At 37.7% G+C, this 25,496-nt stretch overlaps 1 protein-coding gene across 6 annotated transcripts in view; it reads left to right on the top strand.

Annotated features, from left to right (window-relative positions):
- Positions 1-25,496, top strand: part of NPAS3 (neuronal PAS domain protein 3) — a gene marked incomplete at both ends in the record, with an annotated part of 611,353 nt that overhangs the window by 537,024 nt on the left and 48,833 nt on the right. For all 6 annotated transcript variants that reach the window (XM_084262735.1, XM_084262736.1, XM_084262734.1 and 3 more), the window contains one exon: positions 17,765-17,883. In XM_084262735.1, the coding sequence (XP_084118861.1) occupies positions 17,765-17,883 (119 nt within the window). The remainder of the gene's footprint in view (positions 1-17,764; positions 17,884-25,496) is intronic.

Below are 25,496 nucleotides of genomic sequence, written 5' to 3'. Positions count from 1 at the left end.
TCTCCGGTGGCTCAAGTGTGAGGTAATATGTCGCACTGGAGCAGAAGGACCTGAACATCTCCTCTACACAATCCTCTACTAATCCATGGAGATGAATGGGAGCTGTCACTGAGACAGGGAAGTTCCACAAACGAGCTAAACTTTGACTGAAAATGTCAGAGTAAAATTCCACACTATGCGTTGAGCAGTTATGTGGTGCAAAGCAAAGGGGGGAAAATATCAGCAAATGACATTGTTTTTGTTGCTCTTCTGTCACTTGTGCCCTAGGAGAGTACAATATATACCTCAAACACCTACCTCTGTTGCCCTACTGCATGTCATTGGGGTTTCTGCCCTGGTTTTGGCTTTGGTTGTTTCATAGTGCTATACCTGTATGACCTAAACGTTCTTCTGCTCAATCCAAAGATCTCTGGTATTATGGAAACTTTGTGGGAAAAGGCCCATCATCATTCATACAGTTCAACATAAACATATAGTTGTATAATGAAATATGTCTGTAAAGGAACCTTTTAAGACAGATTGACTTACTAGAATTACATTATTATGAATCTATTTCAATGCATTAGGTAAGAGGACTACACTGGCAAAAATATGTAATGTGTACCTCAATTCATAACTCCTAAGTTCTTTTTAATGTCCTAAATAAGTGACCTAATTTTCAGAAATGGTGAGAACCAATTTGTCTCTCACGTGATTTCCGTGACAGCTTCCGAGTGCAACTTTCAAGCTGACTTGCAGGATCAGATCCTGCTATTGTCAAGTGAGGTGAATTAAGAAAGCTGTGTATTCCTCTGAACTGCTCAGCTGTGAACTGTCAGGAGTCAAAATAAAACTGGGCAAGGCAGAATAGGATTCCCGCATGGGGAAAGAAAAGAAAACTGTGCCAGTGAAATGTAGATTGGCAGAATATGGTTTGCCATGTTAGGATTCAGTCACAAATCAGCTCCAGAAATACTTCTCTAGCAAAGAAAAAAAAAAAAAGCTGCACGCTGTTCATAACAATGAGTGGTTAGTCCTTCACTTATACACATCCCCTCAAAAGAAATGGTCTTGTAATTAAACAATTGTTCACAGAAATCACATCCCAAGAACTGAAGGAAAAGAAATTGAAAACTCATGATTGTTTCTTTCTATATTTTAAAACTATGAACTGAAACACAGTTTATCACAAAACTAGATTTTTCTTCAGTTCAGCCTCCTGTTTAAAGAAAATTACATGTTAACCTAAAGCTGTGAATCCAGTTTTAAACTCTTCTGATATCAAAAGGCCCTTCATGCTCTTCAGATGAGCCTTGTTAAATATCTAGCTCCCTCTTCAGCCGTTTCCTTTACTTACAGATCTGATTATGGTACCTGAGGTTGTGCCAATGTATCCAGGACTTAGCAGCTCAGACGATTCTTATGTGCTAATTCTAACTTTTTAACTCTCTTGACTACCAAACTGATTCATTGGCTTGGAAAGCAAATCAAAACTTGCAGTATGACTTACTCATCTGTGAAGTCCTCAAGTTTACCTACTAGGGTCCCGGTTTGCTCAGCAGCTCTGTTTTACAGGAACCCTGCTTGCTTTTACCTTTCCCCTTTTCCTTCAGTGACTACATTATGTGGGCTGAATTTACTGGGGATCTTCCTGAGAGAGAGACAGACACTGTATACCACATGTGTGTCACTCTTTGCACAGGGCTGTGCTGAGGTTGTTCATCGAAAGACTATGTCTATTGTCTTTCTGATACCATGGTTTTCCAACCCAGACTGTAGACAAGCAGCTGTTCTTTTGCCTCAGAATATTTTAGTGGTGTTTCATTGCTTGCTACTGGAAATGTTGTGTTGACTAACCGGTGCATTTCATTTTCACTTTTGTCCAACCAGATTTGCATTCAGGTATCTGCATGTTCTACTATGTTAAATCCCAACACTGGATGCATGCAGACTTCAGGAAGGAGTACTGTTATTTTTTAGGTTGTTCTGAGACAGGACATAAGAAGGATAATAACTCCCAGACTGTAGGATTTTATATGTGGCTTGACCTAAAAGACTCAATATGGCAGGTAAGAAGTAGCTCCACTTCTAAAGCTCTTGTAGTAGGTGTCCATCAAAACTCTTCTTTAACTTAGCACATGGCCCAGCTGCTCATTAAATTCAGACCATTTAGGCAAGGTTAGGCTTCCTCTGAGAAGAAGGACCTACACTTCCAGTATTAGCTAGTGCTGCAGCTTCTCTTTGGCTCCTCACGTTTTAAAGTCTGGGACAAGGAGCTGAAAGCAGGTAGAAGCATTACACCAGGAACGTGAAAGGTGCCAGCGCTGCAGCAGGAGTCAGGGAGCATTGACATGACTAAAGCCTCTTAATTTTTGTTGATGTATGCATGTTGAAGCATATCTTACCTCCCAAGTCATTTGTGCAGGTGTGAATGGGGCCATTTTGACATTGTGGTATGCAAGCATGGACAAAGACCATAACTGTCTTCAGGCTGAGTTCTGCTGTCTGTCATTTATTAATGTTGTGGCATTTATGCCATAAACTCTTGCCAACTTGTGCAACCTCTTTTGGAAGACCCCTACAAGCAATGTAGAACAAGGGTGTTTGCTGTATCTGTTTGATATTAGTGTAGACATCAGTGTGCTCATCATGGAAGGTCCTATATAAATTAATCAGCAATATTATTAATGTCAGTTTGTATGAACACACATCTCTGTTGTATAAATATCAGCTGATCTATTTGCATGAGTCACTTAGCTTCTAAAAAGGAAACTTTATGGTTCATGATTGTGTATCAAAAGTTAATAATTGTCTCATGGCTCTGTTAGAGTTCAATAAAATGGACCTTCCTGGAGAACATTCAGTGAGTGTAGGTGGATGTGACACTTTAGGCACTCAAAGTATAGCTAACAAAGGAAAAACAAATGAGCATTGCTTACATGTTCAGCATTACCTTTAGGAGGTCTACAGAGATTTTGGTCTCTGCACTAATCTTATGTTAGTGACTGTCATATTACATTAGCAAATTTAATCTTTGTTAATGTGATAGAAAGTTGCTAATACAATGAGACTCATTCTATTAACAACTTTTGCATCATGTTAGCAAAAGCAAAATTTGCTAACAGAATGCAAAAATTACCAATATGATGAAGTAATCATTATCATTATTCTAACACCTGATTATATTAAGCAACTACTAACAGTTTTTATATGAAATCGCTATTTGCACTGTACTGGGATTTTGTAGAGGAATTTCTAGGAGAATTTCCTAAGTAGCAAAATACAAGTATTTTTTAACACTAGCTTTTTAGAGATGGGTGGGGTGTATTGTGATATAAATATCACTTAAAGACATTCTGAAATTAAATTTCTTGACATAGGAAACTTTTTCCATCAAGCAGTGAACCATATAATGAGCTGTGCCATGACTAAACCAGTAAAAAAGTATAAAGAGAATGTGAATCACTGTTGGTCTTATATCACCTTTTGGTTTTGAAAAGTAATTTCACGTTACAAGTCATATTTTGCAGTAGGAAAGAACTAACTTATGCAGTATTTTATTAAAAATTGTTCATTTCACTGTTACAATTTCTATTTTTTGTAACTAGACACATGTATTGCAGAATATATTTGCATGCAAGATTTAGTCTTCCCTGATTACCTTATAACTGTCTATTAAAAATGTACCAGGATTAAATTAAAATTATGATAATATCTTAATATACAGAATATCATTTGACAGCAAAACTCTTTGATTGGAATATATAATACGCTACATCTCTATTATAATCTTAAAAAAATATTATTGTTGTTGTTATTCTCTATAAAACCTTAATTCTTTCACAAGCTGTGTAATAATCTCTTTCAAAATTAGCTGTGAGGCTTGAGAAAACGGACGTTAGCATAGGGTCTTCATGAACAAATCCATAATGGCACTGGGCAAGCTTTGCAAGCTGCTTTCTGCAACAGAAAATGTAGAGTGGGAAAACAGAGAACATTTGAAATCTATAGTGTGTATGCAGGAAGGGGAGACACCTTAGGCCAGCAGGAACATGGAGCTTCTCAGTTATGAAGAGATGTTACACTTACTGTTAAGTCCATTGAAGGACCTATAATGACTTTTGCTGTACTTGAATTTTTCAGTACTCAAAGAGAACCACTGGCAAGAGTTCACCATAGTTCTCCTTGGCTTCAGAATTTAATCCTACCTTAATACAAATCAGCTTTATGGTGCTGCTTTGAGCTTCTAGAAAAAGACCATCAGAATGCTCCAATTCAAAGCCAGAAAATGAAGGAAAGAAAAGGTCAAGGAGTTGTGGATTTCTTTTGGAGATACTCCATTTCTTTTCTGTGCTACTGATTATTTGGAGACCACTGGAGAATTTAAACCTGGTGGTGAATGAGTAAACAAGAGAAACATCTCCTGCCGCTGATCATTATATGGAAGAATTTCTTAGGAACACAAGAATTCATATGATATGAGTGAACATTGTCTCTCTAGCCCACTAGTTTGTCTTTTAGAGTAGCCCATCCCAACTATTTCCAAACCACTTGTAAAATCTACAGAATATCAACTGCACCATATAAATTGAAGTGTGGCACTTGATAATCTCATGCAATTTTTATTATACATAATGTAGCGTGGTTATTCTTGTTAGCCTCTCAGATATTTGGTCCTTTTGAAGTTCTTTTATATATATATTGGTTGTGAAATGCATAGATTACATGTTGTGGGGGAAAATTATTTCTTTTTATCATTTGGTCTTTATCAGCTCAAGATGTGTTTTCCCTCCAATTTATTGGAAATCTCCTTGTTCTTATATTATCTTCTATGTATCATTCATTATTTTAAGTATCTTTTGTCACATCACTTATTATTTATCTGGTCTCAAAGCTAAATATTTATAATCTCATCAATCTCTCTTCAGATGTCCTTCTACTAGAGTTTTTCTGTTTCCATTACATTAATAGCAGATGAACAGAACTGAACACAATACTCAGTGTAAGGCTGGGACTATAAATTTACATAATGGCATTGTAATAATTTCTTTATTAATTTATTAATTTTATCATTTTTATTGTGTTCTAACATCTCATTTAACTTTTTAGTCATAACGGTCTCCATACAGAGCAGATGTTCTCACTGAGATATTTCTATTTCCCTTTATTGCCTAGTTATAGTTATTTAAAACTCCTCAATATGCAGGAGTAGTTTTTCCAAAGTGTGCTACATCTTCCACTTGATAGCATGAAGTTTCATCTGTTGCTCTGTTGTTCAGTTGTCTGCTCTGATTGTATTTAGGTCCCTCTCACATTCCTCCTGTTCTTCTTTTGAGGTAATAGCTGCATTTTTAGAACTTTCTGCACAGACACTCACTATTCAAGCAGATGGGAAGTCTGCAGATGCTTCCACTGATTCACTCAGATTAGGTATCCATTTGCCACAAACAGGTAAAATGTTGAAACTGCCCTGTAAGAAGAGATAGCAATAACCCTGATAGGCCAAAACCAGATTCCTGTGCTTCACTCTTCCCTCTTTTTCCCAGGACTGCATCTGAGGTGGCACACGGATAATTACTGTGGAAAGGGAAGCTGGGTTTTATTTGTTCATAAGGTTATGGTGTCCTTTAAATTGTAATGTGAATTGAAATGTTCTAAATATCAGACAATAGAAGAAAATCAAATGCTACAAAAAGAGATAAAATCTAGAAGAGAAGAATAAATGTAACCTGCTGGAAGTTTGTATCAGAGAAGAGAAAAACAGGCATCTGTGTAAACAATGAAGCCAGGGACGATTCCTGGGTTTAGGCACAAAGTGAAAAAATGTCAATGTAAAATTATTTTATATAATTTTGTGAACACAAAAGAGTGTATAAAAATGGATATATTTATAGGTCAAAAATAGAGTCAAATGTTATATCCAGCTTTGCTTAAAATTTACCAGTAGGACGGTATGTTTCTTTCCAATTCACTTTCTTTAGTATAAGCCTGTGGGGTTTTTTTATCCTCTCGGCACTGTAGTAAAGCAACTAACCTTGTTAAAATACGTAATATTTTAACCTATTGGAAGGAATGCATATGAATATGCTTTTCAAATTTCAAATTGAAATCCTCAGCAGTGGTACTCTTCAAGGACAGAAGGGTTAGCTGACACACGGGTGGGAGAAGAGTTGCTCATTAGGGAAGGTTTGTTATATGGTAACGTATAATTAAGGTAATGGTCACAGCTTGTGTGACAGCAAACACTCTGGCAGTTGTTTGATTGCTGTCTGGGTCAGGAGATCAGGTCTTTCTACAAGATGTATCCACATTAGTGTGTTAGTGAACAGGTTAGAAAGCAAATTACAGCTGCCTTTCTTAGGCATATTACTGTCTAGGCTCATTGTTTTGGGTTTTTTTTACTCTACATCAGCAGTAATATGGCTTCTGAAGACTTCATGTGACAGGTTAGGCATTTTATCCTTTGAGTAAACAGTAATCATGGTGTGAAGAAAGTGGGGCATTGGAGATTTTTCCCATTCTTTGAGAATTCCATTCTTCCTTTTTAGTTTGCTCCAAGGGCTCTTTGGGGATACATATATTAAGCCCTTTAAATAGTTCATAATAAATCTTTGTCTCAGGCTGATTCTGACAGTTTTTTAAAGAGTCTTTTAAGAGAGAATCCTCAATCATTTGTTAATCCATGGGGTGATCTTCAGACTTGGAGGAAAAAGAAACAGTGCAAGCTCCAGGGTTGTGAAAATACAATGATGTAGAAAAATTTTAACTCAGAAAAACTCAGGAAATACTGCATTGTGGAAATTTCACTAATCGTACCATGTTCCAAATGATCATTCTCCAAATATCTCCGTTTGTAAACACTAGAGATAGAAAAATGGGCTAATAGAAAAAGGAAGAGTAATTATTATTGATCATCTTATTTCTATTATCTCAGGTTTGGCTTTATTTTGCTTAAAGCTTGAATTGAAGGGACATTATAGGAAAAAGAAGTCATTGTTCTCATTGCTAAAATAAAGCAAATAAACAGAATTCTTTGTTAAGTGTTTACCATTCAAGCCTTGTGATAAATCTGCCAAAATACCTGCACTGTGGGCTGATTTTTTAAAATGCTGTTTCCTGTGTAATATGACAGATTCTGATTGTGTCTGTCAAAAACCTTCTTAACTCCACAGTGCAAAATAAATAAGGGGGGAGAAATATAATAAAAGTAAGATGTCCGGTTCATTTGACATTTGTTTTCACCAAATAATTTGAGTTGTTTTCTAAGAATAATGCATGGCTGCAGCCCACTGGAACTACTATTAGGTATTTGTTTTCAGCAGCCTGGAGTCTGTCAGTTTTGAAGGTACCTGTTCTCAACTCTCTTTGAATTTCAATGGCATAGTGCTTGTTGTTATTTTAGGCTTTTTTGTAAACTCTGCATAAGCAAAGAAATCTGTAAATGCTAACTTATCTGTAGAACAACTCTGGTGCGGTGCAGTTTAGGAATATTGTTGCCCTAATTTAATTTGATATGCCACCCCAAGGAGAGGATACTGTATTGGGAACAAGGCAGCGGTACTACTAAGGGACAAAGCTATAGAGAAACCTGGATAGTTGGGCTTCTTACCCCTTCTGCAGCCAGGCACATGAGCGTTGGAGCCTGCTTTGGGAAGCTCTACCAACCAAGCAGTACATCCCAATAGCATCAGCTGCCTGCCACACCAGCTGTGCTAGCAAATTCCTCAGCAGTGGCAGGATTAGCAGCCTGCCTGGCACTGCCCAGCCTAGACCAGGTCATGGAAAGTCTACAATAGATGAGAGGGAAAAGCTGCACAGCTAATCTCGTGGGGATGGAAATGTTTCTAGCATTCTGAAACAAATTTGGCTGCACAGTGCTGAGAACATAAGTATTTTCATGTTTAAGTAATACGCTATTCACAGGATATTTTTGTGTGTTACTTGTTTGGAGCAAGGGATGGGAAAGCCTATATTGCTTAATTTTTTCCATTATTCTTTTTGTTTAAAAATAACAGTGTTAGTCACTCTGTTTTTTGACATGGATAAGTAGATTCAGTCTGAGTATAGAAACCCACATCTTTTCTGACATTTCAAAAGTGTTGCTTGACTGTCTTCTGAAGGATGAAGCCATGCAGCTGGAGAAGGTAGTTCCTAAGGTACATTAGACCAGGACTTTCTACACATCCTCCAAAATCTGCAGCATTTCCCATTATCCCCTAAAGCATCTGTTCATAGTCTTGATGCTTAGCCAACCATACCTACTGCCACTGTCCAGTAGTGAAGTTATCTGTGAGTCTAATATCAAACTGTAGGAGGAAAACATTCTTCTCGCTAATTGTATTTATTTTCCCTTGAAAGCATATAGCTTTTAACTCTGACTGAAACCATTCTAAATTAGCTAATTATTTTCTAAAGAAAATTATTTCTTGCCTTCCATACTTCAAAATGTTTATAAAATACCAGTTTGCATTTGACATATCAAAATCCCAAAACTAAGGTAATCCAGCTAAGGTTCAAACTTGGAAAAGGGAACAGTTTGGTAGAGCCCATATGACTGTGATCCAAAGATGTGAATGGAAGCCTGCTTGCAGTTTTCAGTAGCTGTTCACTGTTAGCAAAGCTGAACCCAAATGCCTGCTGTGTTTGAAAAAAAATAAGATGTAACATGATGCCAGAATCTTACCACCCTTTTTTTTTCTTCCCCGTTTTCAGTGTGTGAGCAGGAAGTGGTAGGTCAGATGGTCCTCTGTGTTTATTGCTACTAAACCAGTAAGTGCTCGCCCTTAGTAGCGATCAGCCTGTGTTTGCACACGTATGCTTGCTTGGTTTAAACATCTGCCCAGTAGCTACACGCTTTTCTAGAAAGGTTATTCAGCAAGGTTACACAATTTGTGCAAAGTGATTTTTTGGCAGGATTCTATACACACTGATAGAGCAATCCAGTAGATACTAGCTACCAGTTACTGCCCCTTGGTTAGGCTGCGTGGAAGATTCATGTATATAAAATAGTGTATTAAAGTAAACTTACAAAAGCAAAGAGCAATCATTGCAAATGTAATTTTTTCTTCCTCTTTGGGATTCTAATTTTAAAAGCATTAAAGAAGACAGCTGCTCATGCTGTGATATGCGCTAAACAGCCTGAAGGATGGAAAAAAATATATTTGTAGCTCATAATAACTATTGACCTTTCTGATATACAATGTTCTCTGTGTTAGCTATTCTGTTCTATCAACAGTGAAGATTGAACATGACTTTTTAATAGAAAACATGGGGTTTCAAGCTGCTTTCACAAAGGTGTTTATGTATTGTTATTTTGTATTGTAGTACAAAGACTAAGTCCTGATGCCCTTTGTCTGACATCATGTTTGTCATAAAAAAGCCCCACTGTTACTGACTGTTTTATATGAGGAATTGGCTCGTAACCATTTTATAGTCGTGATAAAAGCATTGCTCCACTAGATCCAGAACACAGGTATTGAAAATAGAATCCCCCAAATGTCCCAGCAGCACAAAAGGTATTTTCTAAAGAAATAGATTCCTCAAGAGGTTATATTTACGGGGGTATTCCACCAAGATTTCAGATACTCACTTTTTGCATTCATACTGTTTGTCCCTCAGCATACACGGGCTGCTGCATAATAGCTTTTGCTGGATGTCACGTGCTCTCAAAGACTATCTTTATGGTACTCTTAAACTTTCCTCCTGCTTAGTTGCTGAGTACAGAAACATCCACTAGCAGCAGCTTGACTTTGACACTTGTCTATGTTTCCCCGGAGTGGGATCATCCAAACGTCGACTGAGCAGCATGAGGTAACTCGGCTGCTCTTCTTTCCCTCAGGGAAAAGCTTCACCAAAAAGCACCTCCCATTTGGCATATGAAAATCTGGAAAGCAACCTCTTTATTGTGCTTTTTAAGTCCAAGCAGGCTGGCAATGTTAGGCAACATCAGAAGGGACTTCTTAATGTTTGCTGGAGGGGGGGGGAGTTTATGCCATGTGCTGGGAAGGAACTTTAGTGGGCCATTATTGGCAGCTCTGAACCACAGTTATTTTCACAGCTATGCTCTGGAGTGTCAGTTAATGATTCACAAGTTACTAAGCAAGAGCAGAAAACTAGCAAGAGAGAAAAAATCCCCTCAGTTGATCCTTCTAGGTTGTGAAAGAGGGGGAACCGCATCAGCGTTTAATGGCAGTTTTGTGCTGAAACAAAATCCTCAAATTGTTTCTAAGAAGTTGCTTAGTATGGATAGTGATCATTTGAGTACTGGAAATCAGACAAATCTCAAAGGAGATTTAGCATCTAGTTCTGTATTCCTCACAGGCCTGTAAAGCTCTCAGGGAGTTCAGTGATGTTTTTACCCTCAAAACTGTCCAGGGTCCTTTTTTTCTTTACTATTTCCTCATTTCCCACTTTATTTTCTCCATAGCCATTCCCTAACAGAGGATAGATGTGCTATTGCTTATGATCCTCTACTTGCCTACCATCAGGACTATTCAAACTTGATTAGGATTGCTGAAATGATACCACTCTGCTAACTTTCTTTGGGACTGTCACTGAACCTCAAAAATGTCTGAGTGGTGCTGACCTCACACAAAACCACTCCAACAGGTCAGGTCAGATTATTTATCCCATTGCCTAAAATAAATTAACTTTCAATGTAAAAGTGTAGAACAGGTTTGAGCTTCAGAGGCAGTATGGGTTATGTACCACTCACTCACTAGAGCGTAACAGCTCTTGGAGAGTTGTTCCGGTCTATTGGATGAATGTGGATACATTTGCAAGTGTTTAGATAATGGATTGAAGCCCAGTAGACTGTAACATTTCCAAAGGCTTTTTCAGAGTTAAAACTTTCCTGCCATGATTAGTTCTGTTAATAGCAAATCTTTATTATGTTGTTTTCAAACAGGCAAAAATGTTCTGTGTATTTCATAGATCACTGACCTACCCAAATTTGTTGTAGTATCTGTCTTTCAACATTACAGGAGTAACAAAAATCCTATTCATAGCTTCATCCTGGAAACACTTAATTTATAGCTCTATCCTGGCACCTAACTCATTCTATATTTTACCAGATATATAAAGAATTCTATGGGATAAAGTTTACAGTGGAAGTAAATTGCATATTTGGGAAATTGGTAGCCTTATAAGACATTTTTCTAGACTGGAAGTGAAGAAATAGAAGGAGATGAAGATGCAACCAAAACCCTAAGTAAAAGGCCATGGAGGATGCTGAAAATGGTAAAATAATAGTCAGAAACTTAAAGCAAGACTTTTCCTAGTGTTCTTACTTACTTATATGGGACCAGGCTCTGGTGGCTTAAGTTTCCCAAAGATTGGGGATTTGGGACATGCCTGGGATCCAACAGCTGCTCCAGAAGGGCTTGTGTCTTCTGAACATTGTGTGTGAAACTGCCATTACTGTACACACCACAGACACTGTGGGGCACCTCACAAGAATGCTGTAGACCTATGTGTGGGCGACTGAATTAAGCCTTCAGTCACTTAAAATTCACCCTTGAAATGAAGGAACTGTTCTTCCTAATGCATTTCTAATAGGTTACCCAATTAAATTTTATATAGTTAAGCATTGGGGGTTTCACTACTTCCTTTGGAGGAAATTTTCAACAAATTGAAAAGCCAGTATTAACTATGCAAATTAAAAATATTAACTACACTGTCTTGTGACCAAACAGTTTAAGCCAACAGATTCCTGTATAATATCCAAGTTCTTGTAATTCCACATAAGGTGGATCAGATATTAAACATATTCTCCCACTTTTTGGGCTGTTGAATCTAAATCAACTGCTACTTCACTGACTTGACTTTCGCCTGAGCACACATACTCCTATCACATTAAAAATACATGCTGTGTGTATGTGAGTTAGTCACTTGCTCTCCAAGTTTCAAACATCTATGCTTAACAGTCTTCACTGTCTCATGTGGACTACAACGTAGTAATTACAGGTTTTTGCTACTATGAAAATAATCATATCTCTATATATTCATACAGTTCTTTTAATATTGTGAAAACTTTGAAATAGCTATATACATAAGGCTTCAATGTCAAAACAGTTTTTAAAATTAGGTATTTTATATAATGACAACCTAACTGAAACAATCTGGCATGCATGCCTATGTCATCAGGTTTTAGATCTGGAAAATTGTTGGATCTGAAAAAAAAACCAACAGACATTCAAAGAACCAGCTTTCAACAGAAGTCTGATAGGGTTTAAAGTTTTTATGCTTTTGAGTTTCTATTAGGCTTATAGGTCATGAAAAGTGAATTGTCTTCATCTTGGAAGTAGAATGACAAGAAAGAACAGTTTATTATCTTGTCTGAAAACAGTACGTAGCAATAAATTCTTTGGGGGAAGTCATCCTCTTTTCCATTTCTTTTGGAAGAGCTGCCTGAGCCTTCCCCTTTTCACTGAGGTCTTGGCTAGAACCCAGCATTATTCCCCTGGGCAAAGGAAAGGAGGGAACTAAGTCACCAAAAGCCTGGGGTCCAATTCTTGAAGACTTCAGCTTTTCAGTAAATAGCAAAGCAGACATTTTAAGAGTCTTACCAACTTGAAACAAATACCATGAATTTCAGGTTGAAATCTGATTATTTGGGAATTCAGGTTCCTGTTTATAACTGGGACAATTCAGAGCAAAAATATTATTCCTAGAGCTCCTTTTCAAAGTGGCGTTTCCCTGGAAGATTGAACTGGCCTTTTCTTTGCCACCCACAGTGTTAACTAAATAGTTCACATAGTCCTTGATTTTGCCAGATGCTGAGCACACCAGTGAGACCAAGAGAGCAGTTACAGAAATTGCAAGCGCTGTGTTCAACAGTGGATCTCTAGGTAGTCTGCCTGTGTGCATAAATATGCCTAAGTGGTTCAAGAATCTGCAGCACCTTCCTGGAGCAAGCTTTAGACTTTCAGTACTTGCCCATGTTCAGCCTGCAATCAGACTGAACCCACTTCACTTAAAAGCATGCATTTGCACAAGTGCAAAGTTTAATTTCATCGTAACTTGCACTTACTGGAAATGAATTGTCCTAACATGAAGATTTTGATTTGTGTTTGCTGGGCTAGTAGTTAGAAAAATCTATCTTTTAGCTTATAAAATGATCAGAATTGGTCTGTAAGCTAGTGAGAGAGAATTACCTTGACAACAGTGATTTTTTGAGAGTCACTTTTCTGATTAAAAAGACACTTTAAGAGGCAATAATATAAGGAGGGAAAAAAAACCAAAACCAGGACAGTTAACTTCTCAAGGTTACATTTTCCTAGAAAGTCTTTAATGCCTGGTTACAGACAATAAACTGCACAGAAGAAATAGAAACATTTACAAAGATGCATCTAGTCCAACTGAAAATGATAGATTTATATTACCTAATTATTCATCTGAATGTAATGATTCCCAGTTGCCTGTACAAAGGATTGTAAGACATTAAGAAAATGTGAGAAGAGGTTTGCAAGTGTAGAAGATAACATGAGAAGGGAGCCCCTTTTTTCTTACTGTTTTGTCTGCTCTCCTATTTTGTTTCTCTTTTAAGAGCTGTGTAGTTGGTGTTTGAGAATGTCTCTTAAAAGCTGTATAGACACTTGTTTTCAAGGAAGAGAAATGAAATCCAGGTGAAAACCTCCTGAAATGCTACCAAATCCAGAATTGCCTGCATGTTAAAGCTTAAGCTTTTTTTACCACCAAGCCACTCAGATTTCTTGTTGGTGTCTGGTTTTCCCTCTGCAGCTTCTGGTCCTCCTAAGAATGAGAAACCTATCCTTTATCTGTTTGGCATGTGAAAATGCATTTTTCTCCTCTCAATTATTTTCAGTGCATGTTGGTGAATATTTATTCAGGCTGCTTTGGCAGCATTTCGTTATTTAAGACATAAATCAAATTTGGAACTTCCTTTTTTCCCTGGGGGACAAACTGTTTATCTGAATTTGAATGTGCTTGTGAATCAGTCATAGGGATAGCACTTGTGCTATTGCTGTGTAATAGCAATTATTTGCATTGGTTTACATTGTTTTGCTCTGTAGCACTGAGGTAGGCAGGCTGCACGCAGATGCAGAGTACACCTGCAGACCACTGCAGGTTCAGAGCCATGAACCTCAGTCCTTCAGGTGTATGTGTGTTTGTCAGCCCACATTCCACTAACATCAGGAGAACTCCTCCAGCATGTAAAACTCAACAGTGCATGAGTGGTTTGTGGGGTCTGACCCCAAGATTATTCCCAAGGCAAAGCTCACTGAAGGATCGGAACTACAGAGCTTGTTTGCAAAGAAATGCTTTGGAGGAGATAACTAAATAACTTTGGGAATCGGTCACTTGTTCATACTATCTCCCCATATGCCTCTGTGGCTCTTAGTTAAAGTTTGGGATGCTTTCCTACAGGTATAGTGGGTTGCCCTTTGAAACGGACAGTATGTTCCTTGCATCCAGAAAGCTCATCCTGTATCAACAGCCTTGGGAGTGGAAAGAGAAGAGGGTTAGGGTTTTTTCCTTTAGTAGTAACTGCAAAAGATATTTAAGGACACACCAGAGGCAAGTGCTTTCCCAACAGAGTACACAGTTATCTGTTTTGCGAAGACAATCCAGACTTACTTTTTATACTTCTCAGCCTGACAGTGTATAGTGCTTTCTCTCACATGCAGTGAGCATTGGCTTTTATCATATTATTAGCATTCTAAACTCTCAGTTTCAGAGGTTTATAACTCAACAGTAGGTTTAGACTCAGTAAATTCAGCCCAGGAGCACTATTTTTCAGTGTAAAAGACATCTTTAGTTACTACAGTATCGAGCAAAGTAGACCTTGCTTATTTCCTGCTTTTTTTTAAAGGTCTTAGATTACAAATTAAAAATAAAAAACCAAAAGAAACCTCTTGAAAGAAATGAATTGCCACAGATCTTCATTCTGATGTTCCTCAGATTGCTAGCTTCTTTTGACATAATTAGGAAAAAAATTGAAAAAGCTGACTAATTGGCATTTAAAATCAACTCCTGTGAACTCATAATGGACCATATTCCATATATTCCTGTGCAGATCTCACTGACATCGACGGATGTGTTCTGTACACATCCTATTTTTAAAATCCTGCATGCATAATCACCGTTAGCATTGTTACAGTATCTGCTGTGGGTGGGTGCAATGCTGAATGCAGATTTGTACTATCAACCGTAGTGGTTCTCTCCTGAGAGAAATTCAGAAAGCTGTTCATAAGCTGTTCTGGACTTTTAGGTAACTAATCCCATCTCACACATACACTCTCAGGTACTTTTTCTTAAAGAAAATCAAACACTTCAGAATACATATTTATATGACAGACACTGTTCCAGTCTGCTGGATAAATTATATGCATTTTATAACATTCACTTAGAGATGTATACGTTTATACATATTATAGGAGCAGTCAAATAATGTTAAGCTTATGATATAAGCTGACATGAGCCCAGAAAATGTCAGAACCAAGTACACCGTACTTGATGTCAGATGTTTTCCTTTCTTTCATAAAACTGTGGTTGAAAGAGAGATTTTAATTTCCAGTGCTTGGGAATGGTACATATCTATTACTGCCTGATCATTTTTTGAGCATGAGATATTGTGTGTTTAATTAACATTACTACTGTGTGTGTAGGTAATCATCATTAGAACACACGAGGACATACTGTACTTATTGCCTGTGTTGGAGCATAATGTGCTGGACTACAACAACTACACTTGTTAAGCTGATTTTAGCATTTCTTCACACAGCAGGAAGCACCCATGCTGTGGTTTCTTAATGTACTCTTAAACTACTGCACTGTAGAGTATTGTACAATAAAAATAATAATTAATTATGATCCTCATCTTACCAGTACTGCTGCTGTCCTGGTGACCCTGGTTGCTGTTTCAGAGTTCCACTATCCTGTACCCTGAAACACATATTTTCCTTTCAGAGTTTTATTTCTTAGATGACATTGCTGAATAGAGCTGAATTTTTTGAGGACAGGTTTGTTGCATGGATTGTGATGGCTTCACATTTGTTCAGGTCTCCAAGGACCAGCACCAATAAACGTGAAAGAGACAACAGGAGAATGGCATACTTTCCCATTTCCACCAGGAGGAAAAAAAAATACTCTAAATTAACTCTAACCTTAAATGTATAATCTGTCCTTGGGAGCCAAAAAAAAAAAAGGATATAGCATCTTCAAGCTCTTGGCATCCCTTACGAGAAAAAATTGGTTCTAAGGGTCTCTGATCTTGTGTTTTAGTAAAATAGAACTGCACGGCTGACTGACAGTTCTGATCTAAAGCATTTACGTTTAAGTTTTGATCTCTCTGCTTTTGATTAAAACTAATGAGCTCATTTAATTCAAAATGGGAATCTCTGATAAGAGAAATAAGGTTGATGTGATTGGATTAGAGGGGCAAATTAAACTCTTAGAGCAGAAGTTTGTGCTTATATAGTGTATTAAAAAGCTGTTGGCGTATTATGGCGTGTTAGATGATGAGAAAAATTTCATAGTAATTCATATTTAATCAGAAGAAATGAAAGTACTAAATATAACATGGCTCTGCTTTTCCCTCGAGTGATAAAGAGCTGTACATTTAAAATGACATCGAATTCATGCTCTCTAAACCAAAAAAATCTTGAGAGACACTAAAGAAAGGGGCAATGTTGTCACTTATTTCATCACAATAGAGCTGAAATGTCACAAACACCAGGCAACTCGACCACATTAAATCAAGGGCAATTCGATATAATCCTTAGCTCACAAACAAGGTTTTGTGTTTCTGTTGACCGCATAACAAATGCTTTCTAAGTACTCCAATACTTTCTACTAGTTGGTTCTCCAAAACAATAGCAGAATAATTTCAAAATAACTTTTTTATTCCGTGTTAATTGCTCAGTGAAACTAAAAGTTAGTGGATCTCCAATAAAGCTTGCTTAATCTAAGCTGCTCCAGAACTTTCCCATTGCCAATATTTTGGGGAGATCTTGGGTATCGGGCTAAAAATAGTGATAATAAGGATTGTATCAAGAGCATCTCAGTGCTGACTACGGTTGTACCATAGCTTATGCTAACAGCATTTAGTTACTATTATGAGTGGTTGCAGTTGAGGGAGTGAGCAGCACAGGTGAGAACTATAATTTCAAGCAGGAAATGCCTCTTCAGTTGGACTACAAAGACATTTCATTAGTGACTAATTAGCCACCGATAATTAACAATAATGATGACAATAATAATAATATGTGTCACTTACTTGAGCATTTTTGCCTTCAGGCTGTTCAGTGCTTTATTGGTAACAATTAACCCTCAGTAATGGGGAAACCAAGGCACTCAAAACCAGCAGTGACTCACCCCAGGTGTCACTGCAAGCAAGGGGTGGAGACCAGGAAATAAAAGCCTGCAGAATTTGCAGACTGCTTCAGCAGATGGAATTGTTACCTCAGTGGGACCTTTCACAAAATACTGAAGAACTTCCCTGGGTTTTAAAGCAATGTTGTACCCTTAGCAAGTTAATTCGAATCATAACAAAATTGTGCAAGAAAGAGTTAATAAGGCAAATCTCTGTTAAAAATTCTATGGGAAAAATAACTTGAAAATGAGACTTACAGAGTATACATATATTTTTCAAATTTTTTTTTTGCTAAGTAAACATTTTCTAAACGAGGTAAATTGATTGCAACACTCTTAGCATCCATCAGTCATTTATTTTTAGTGAGTTCAAGGATTGCACCTGAAAACTAGCTTAGAGGGGATGTATAAAATCTAAATTATGTGTATATGTATTTTTTCTATTCCCTAGTGGAATCTACAAGCCCCAGTTTACTAACCACTGACAACAGTCTAGAGCGCTCTTTTTTCATCCGAATGAAATCTACACTGACCAAGCGAGGAGTGCACATCAAATCGTCAGGATACAAGGTAAGGGTTGCACTGTAGCATGAAATACTGACATCTTTAAGTTATGTTCAATCATGTTCCAGGGACACATTAATAGACAGAGAAAGGAGCTGTTTCACATTTGCATATGTCTCATTCCTTTTATTAAAGAATCATTAATACGGTATTTCCAGCCCGAGGTTTGGCTTTGGTACTGCACCCCCATTAAATTGATCATTATTACAATAAACATTGATGATAACGGCATGATAGCCTTCAAAAGAGCAACACTTCCAGAGCAAAGGTATATTTTACCAAAGAAGGTAAGTCAGAGTAACATCACTTTTTCCACAGTGGAAAATTACTGCTCATTTTGTTAGGCTGTTAGTCATCTTTGGGTTATGCTTTTCCCAAAGAGGTAGGATTTCTTCATGCAGACCGTACACTAGAGCTATTTAATTTCACTGCTGTTCTGGCTGAAGGAAACAACAAGCCCCAACGAGTACTTTTCCACCATTTTTCTTTCATTGTCTGTCTGAGGGGCATCTGCTGCTAGGGATCATATTTGCTGGATTTCAGGCTCTTTTAAGATATGAAAGTCTCTTGTTCCTTATCAAGAGTAATCTCATTTTTCTTCAGTCATATATTGCTCATAGTGCCTGTAGCTATCAGTGGCTTTGCAGTATACTAAAACTAGAAGGAATAGCACATTTTTAACATTGTCAACTTGTGGAATGAAATATGTCATCCATTAAGTATTATACAAGATGACAAAGTGGTGCAAGGAAGTCTGTGAATGTGTGTGTGTATTTAAAGAAGTTGCTTGTCAATGTTCATTTAAAAACTTTCACAAGCATTTTTGCTGTTTTCAGAGGAAGATTTAGAGAACCTCTGAAGTAAAATTCCCCAACTCACTTTCCCAAAAATTTCTCTGTGAACATACTGTTGAGGTACTCTACCTGAGCAGTAAAAATCTGGTAGAAATGTCTTCTTTGCAAGCAAATGACTGGGAGTCCTTCCATTGGATGGTTTCTGGGTCAAGATGATTCCATGCTAATGGAAGTTTAAGTCCAAATCGCTGGTACCTTATGGCACCAACAGTTTTGCTTAATTGCCAACACGTGCAAGGATGCTGTCTTGATTGCAAGTCTCAGAAGAATACTGGCAGTCTCAGGAAGAAGGCGGCGAATGAATGAGTAAATGGACAGGTCATTGAAGTTGTTTTAATTTTCACAATCAGGCACAGTCCATCCAGGCTAAGCCAAAATTAGATTAGCAGAGAACTTGCTTTGCTGGATATTTTTGCTGCAGTAGTAATGGGGGAGGGAAATAGAGAATTCATCTGTGAATTTTGTAGTCTGATATTTTTTAACCAGATGTAGGTGAGGAGAAGAGACAGACATGAATGACTTTCTCATTCTGTCTTCTTGGATCTTGACAATTTGATGTTAATCCAGCACCAGAATTAGACATATCTAAAATGGGCTAACTTCACAAGGTGGATTTTTTTTTTAGTCATTGCCATACAGTTCTTGAAATTCACAGTATATACCCTTTACTTGAGAAAGACACAGTAATGTCTATCACATAAATACACGTAAATTCTCTCAGACCTGCTAATGCCTCACTGAAACACTGGAAACCATAACTGGGATGTCACAGGCAGAGCAGAATTAATTTTGAAAGATCATTTTTAGCCCACTTTTTGTAGACACAGAGAATGGATTAAAAGTATGGTAGTCGACAAAACTGTCTCTAAATAAAACATTTTGGGTTTTCCAAATTTTTCCGTGAGGCATCAGCATGGCAGCATCAGCAAAATTGCATAAACAACGTGCAATTCCTAGACAGGTGTAAATGCAGAGATGTGGTTCCTCTGGGTTTGTTCCTCTGGTTTTTTTTAATATTTTCAAGGATTCTGTAAACTGGCAGCGTTTGGCTGAATTGAGCTGTGTCTAGCCTTATGAATTTTACTTTGGCAGTTTTTCAAAATCATGCTCATTGGCACTCTGTGCTCTATGGAAGGAGAATTATCCACAGCCTCAGTGAGCCCTAGAAAAATTGTGTATTCATTTTAAAGAGTTGGTTCATCTGAATGTTCTATTAACTGAGTGCGAAGAACTGCTTTGTTTAAACATCATTGTCAGTTGGTGTATTACACAAGCACAATGCAACTCAAGTGCTGTACTGAACGTCACTCCCACTTTTAGGAATGTTACCAATTTATTCATTGATTTCTAAAGGTCTGGTGCCAGAACAAACTTAGAGGCTCCTTGAATTTGTTCAGGTATATATTTTACTAAAATTAAGAGAGATCCACGAGCTTTATGGATGTACAGCCATAAGAAATTACCAAAGGGAACAGTTACATAATACTGACAAAGCTCATGGGAAGAGCTGGCTAAACTCTGCATCAGAGGTCCCTGGAAGACCTCCAGGACTTACTCAGAAAACACTATGACAGCTGGGCCATGTGCAGCAGTGTTCCTGCATGAAATGCTAGTGGAGCAGGCTGACTCAGGAGCCACTGTCTCACACCTTTGGAATACAAGAGAGCACTGAATTTTGCCTCTGCAAAAAAGCAAGGGCTCCTGGCTAACAGCTTCCCTTGAGCTCTAGTAGGTGGGTAACCCTCTGAATCAGCATACAAACATTCGTCAGGAGCAGTGCACTGGGAACTCTGTATCTTATGTGAGTCAGGTTTTAGCTCTGTCAAAGGTATTCAGTTCCCTGTGGATTCAACCCTCCGGCAGTGACAAAATTTTTCATCTTTCTGAAGTGGTTGCATCTTGTTCCAAACTCTTACTGAGTTCAGAACCACATCTCCATTTTTTTCCTTACTTTGAGGACTGCTGATCAATGTTTTCTTTAGAGAGAAAATAACTGAGGTGGTCCACAAGATGCTTTGGCAGTTTTCAGAATGAGTGATCCCTGCCTCAGGAAAATCACATAAAATGGAAAACAGCCAGAGAAAGAAACTGATTAATCACTCGGGTTGATCTAGTCAGGATCTAATTTTCTATCAAAAGAAATGTTGGAACAAAAATCACACTGGTAGACTTATACATAGGTATACCTCAAAGAGACTCTGTTCCAGACTGAACTATATGTAAAGATGGAGGTAATGGCCTTTTTTCTATGAATTATATTACCTTAAAAATCTGAAATGGGAAAATGGTTACATGATTAATCCTCCCACTCTTCTTCACTTTCATTGTTCCCCAGTACCTTCCTTGAATTGGATTTTCCCATTCTTAATATTCTTAAATTCAGAGCTTGTAGGTAAAAGTTTACACACAACGCTTTTCAGTTTTCAGTAACTAAATCTACAATCTTAAAAGTAAAGGAAAATGTAGTCAGCTGATGAAACATATTGAAAACAAATAAAAATAAAAAATTTATAATTCACTGCAAAACTCAGAATGTATTACCATTCCAGCTGTTGTCTAAGATACATGATGCAGAGGTGTTCTTGGTGCTGAAAATGTATCACATCTTCCTTTTTTTAAAGCTTCTTTTCATAAAAAAAAAAAAGTGTTTATATTTAACTTCGATTTTTGTTGCCTCCATTTTATCTCCTTTTCCACTTGTTTTCCTCTATTTGAGGGTCAGTTTTCCGTCCACTTCATAGTTATCCCACCTTCTTCTTTCTATTGTCGGACTTAGGCATATATCAAAGCTAATTTTAACTGCAAGCTATTTTGTTGAAGTCCAGTGATACCTTTCTTCCTCTTCTCATGACATGTTTTGTCATGTTTACTTTCATGTCAGATTGGGCTAGGATTTTCTTTGTTCAAACCTGTAGGGCCCAATACTGGTCTCTTGAACAAAGCGTAAATAATGGGATGTAGTAGTCAAAACATTGAACATCATCAGAGCCAGTAGTTGCAGTTTATCAGCTCATCAGATGTGTTAGTATATATCCATACAGATTCCTCTACTGTTTAATGAAGCAGCCCTCTCATATTAAGCTATTACAGAAGCGGATAAGCAAGCATGAGGAGATTCCCTTGTACTTTTACTGTCAGTGTGGCAGTCTCTGAATTTGGTATAACCAACATCTGTTGCCTCTCCATCTGCCAAGAAACTGGCAATCAACCTTCTTGGCAATCCATCAGCTGTGTTAAGGGTGTCTTGAAAAACCTTCAGGCTGTATCTTCCTACTTGGAGTACTACTTTCTCTGCTGAGCTACTTAGCTGCCTGCTTTGGCCCATTCAGTGTCAGCAAGAAGCATGCCATCAAAACATCAAAGTCATTCAGGTGACAAGGCAATGAGTCTACTGCAGACTCTTCAGTAACTGGAAGAAAATATAAGTTATCATGAGCTGAGCAAAATCTTGCTTAAAGCCTTAGACGTTTGAGCCTGTCCTATCGAGAAAAGAAATATTTGGTAGATTACTTGTCTTCTTCTGGCTTGAAGGGTGGCCTTGGTGTCTTTGAAAAATGCCTTGGGATTATGGAAAAGCACAAGCATAATCTTTGGAAGTGAATGAAATGGACTTTGTTTCAGCTACTTTCAGGAGTTCTGGAGTCCCTTAGTATGGCACAGAGGTATAGCGGCCTTCCAGTACCCGAAGGGTACAAGAAAGCCAGGGAGGGACTTTTTAGAAGGACATGTAGTAATAGGTTTTAAATAGGCAATGGTTTTAAATTGGAAGGGGGAAGATTTAAACTGATATTATGAAGAAATTCTTCACTATGAGGGTGAAGAGGCACTGGAACAGGTTGCCTAGGGAAGTGGTAGATGCCCACCTCCTTGGAGGTGTTCAAGGCAAGGTTGGATGGGGCCTTGAGCAGCCTGGTCTAGTGAGAGGTGTCCCTTCCCATGCCAGGGGTTTGGAACTTGGTGATCTGTAAGGTCGTTTCCAGCCCAAACCATTCTATGATTCTGTGACTGGACACAAAGGTAGGATTTTCATTGCTCCTTTACAGAATCGCCGCTCTTATCAACATCAAGAACAGCTATATACACATGAGTTTCTTTCTGCGGAAGAATTGTGGAAAATAAGCAGTTTTAAAAGGTTGGGCCAGATTTGTAAATCTCAGCTGTGCACTTGAAGTACAGGTTTTGGCACAGTTTAGGTTTGTTAATCCAAGACAGCAAAAGAGCCAAAAACTCTATCAGAGAGACAAAATTATGCCATTGCCCTTGTCTTGTGGTAACATTCTCTTGATTTAATCCAAAATTTAAATTATTTTTTCCTATTTCAGAGATTCACTTGGAATTCTGAAACAAGATGTCCCTATCCCAACATCATTTTAGGACCCAATATATCCTGGGCTGTTTAAGAGCACAGCAAAAAAACCCCCCCTTCCATTTCAGGGGAATGGGAAGGAGTAAGAGAAGGCAGCTGTTTTTTGCAGAATAGTGTAATGATTAGCACATTTCTCGAATGCGGGCTGTGTTAGAGTCAGATTGAGTTCCCTCCTCAGCCTGAGGGAATTCATATATCCCAGTTTCCAGCTTGGCCTAAATTCTTTCCTCCTCTTCTAATTTTTTTCCCCCTTGAAATATTTTCTGTCAAGCATTTTACTCTGTCCCTGAAAGGTATCCTGACCTTTCTCTGTAGGAAGAAAGAAAACTGCAGATTTTTGTATTTCATCACATGGCTACTGCCACACCTCCTTAATTGAGTGAAGAAGGAATAAGAAACCAACATCAGGAAGCATTATGTGAAGAGTTTTCTAAATGTCAGCACATGCATTCCCCAGACTTTTCAGCACTAGGAAGACTTAAAGGTAATTTGTCAGAGAGAAAGAACTGATCGAGAATTCACCCATGTAAATCGATGACCTTTTAGTCAAAAGGAAGTCTCTTAGCTAGTAAAGATGCAGCATTACTTATAAAAGAACAAAATACTAATGGGCCAATCTGAGTCTTATGAAGTATCTACTTGTAGATATAAAGATACGGTTCAAGAAAAGATGGTCTGCAACAGGATTAAGAAGGCTAGAGTTCATTTTATGCCTTGCTATAGAGCTGTGAGATTCTATTAGAGCTGTCTGGAAAAGCTTGGTTCACACTCAGCATCTAAATACAATAACCATTTTTTAAAAGTGTTCAGCAGCTACTAATTCCACCTTCTCAAGAAACATTTTCAGGACTGAGCATCTTTTAAACACAGTTCTACCATCTGGAGACTTAAATATAGGTTTGGTATTCATTATTGCAGTAGCACTAATGAAACTAAACAGTATTTTTTAATAGCAGTCTTGTCTAAAAGAAGTATTCAAGCTTTGATTCCTCATGGTGACTACAGTGGTGTATTCATGACACCTGTATCAGGATGTGTTTCTCCTCAGATATTGTCTTAAATGTTCATATGGCTTCGGAGTTCTGATTTAGTTGCAGGGTGTTCCAGCCTCTAAAGGGGAAGTCATGAGCTGAGTTATGAAAGGAAAGAAAACATAAAAATGAGGAAACACGTTACTTTCTGGGAGAACTTCTATTTTCATAAAGTCTGTCATCAACGAATAAGTGAAATCAAAAGATAATATTATACCAAATTAGCAGCAATTGCCTCTGATTGTGCTCTTTAGGAGGTATAATTCTGCAGCTACCTTTTCCTAAAGTCAGTGGATAGAACAGTTAAAGAAAACTATGAGATGAAGATTTATTCTGATCCACAATAAAATATTCAGAAGAGATCATCCCCATGCTAAATCTGGTATTCTTTCAAGAAACAAGTTTTACTGAGTCATAGAGATACAAAATATTTGTTACACTTTCATAATTCACAATAATTATCTAGATGTGTAAACTAATAGTGCAGGTGGGAATGGCTACTCAAAGAGAGAGGTCTTCAGTCCACAGTTTTCTTAAGTTATGTACCAGTGCTGTCTGCCACTGCTTATTGATGGTTGGGAACATGCCTTACATAGGAGCAAAGAAAACCACATGGTGCTCTGTGAAGAATCATCAGCCAGAATATCCTCTAGGACAGACAGATGCTGCTGCCAACATCTCTGCTCCGCTTGGCTTAGTTGTAACTGCTGCCAGTGGGTATTTTGGCCCACCTCCCTTTCATAATGTAAACATTGTATTAGATGTGCAAATGCAAACGCTAATAGCTTTATTAATTATCTCTACTGTTTCCAACAGTTCAGGATTTTTGTCCAAAGTATGCTTAGATGAGACAATAAGCTCATGCACTGAAAAAAAAATGTAACTAATAATAAGCTAACGTAGATGAGTACATCTGCCTGCTCTTCAGCAAGTACTTGTAAGAAGCAATGTCATGTTTCCTCTAGTAAAACTTCATTTAGAGTGAAACAGTCAATGAAATTTAGAACTAAGATGAAGCTGAATGAAAGGTCATTAAGCCTGTGTTTCTGTAAATTTTGCATTTGAGAAAATTTGTTTCTTCTTGTTGCACATGGTCTTGATCTGGTAACATGAGATCAATACCTATTGAATAGAAAATATACGTCTTGAATTGATAGTCACAGGGTATAATCCTGCCATTTTTTGGAAATATGTATGTGTATTTAGCTTTTGTGGAGCTGTGGTGGGTTAACTAGAGAGAGATGTATTTTTGCAAGACACCACTTTTCACTGTTGCCTCTACAAGTAAATATTTTCTTCTAGGAGTAAAGTTGTTCCAACGAATGTAGAACTTACACTCAGATACTACACTGTGATCTGTCACAGTCA

The sequence above is a fragment of the Gallinula chloropus genome, assembly GCF_964237585.1.
Source record: "Gallinula chloropus genome assembly, chromosome: 4".
Taxonomy (NCBI): Eukaryota; Metazoa; Chordata; class Aves; order Gruiformes; family Rallidae; genus Gallinula; species Gallinula chloropus.
The sequence above is the reverse complement of the archived record's forward strand: the minus strand, read 5'-3'. Positions and strand labels throughout refer to the sequence as shown.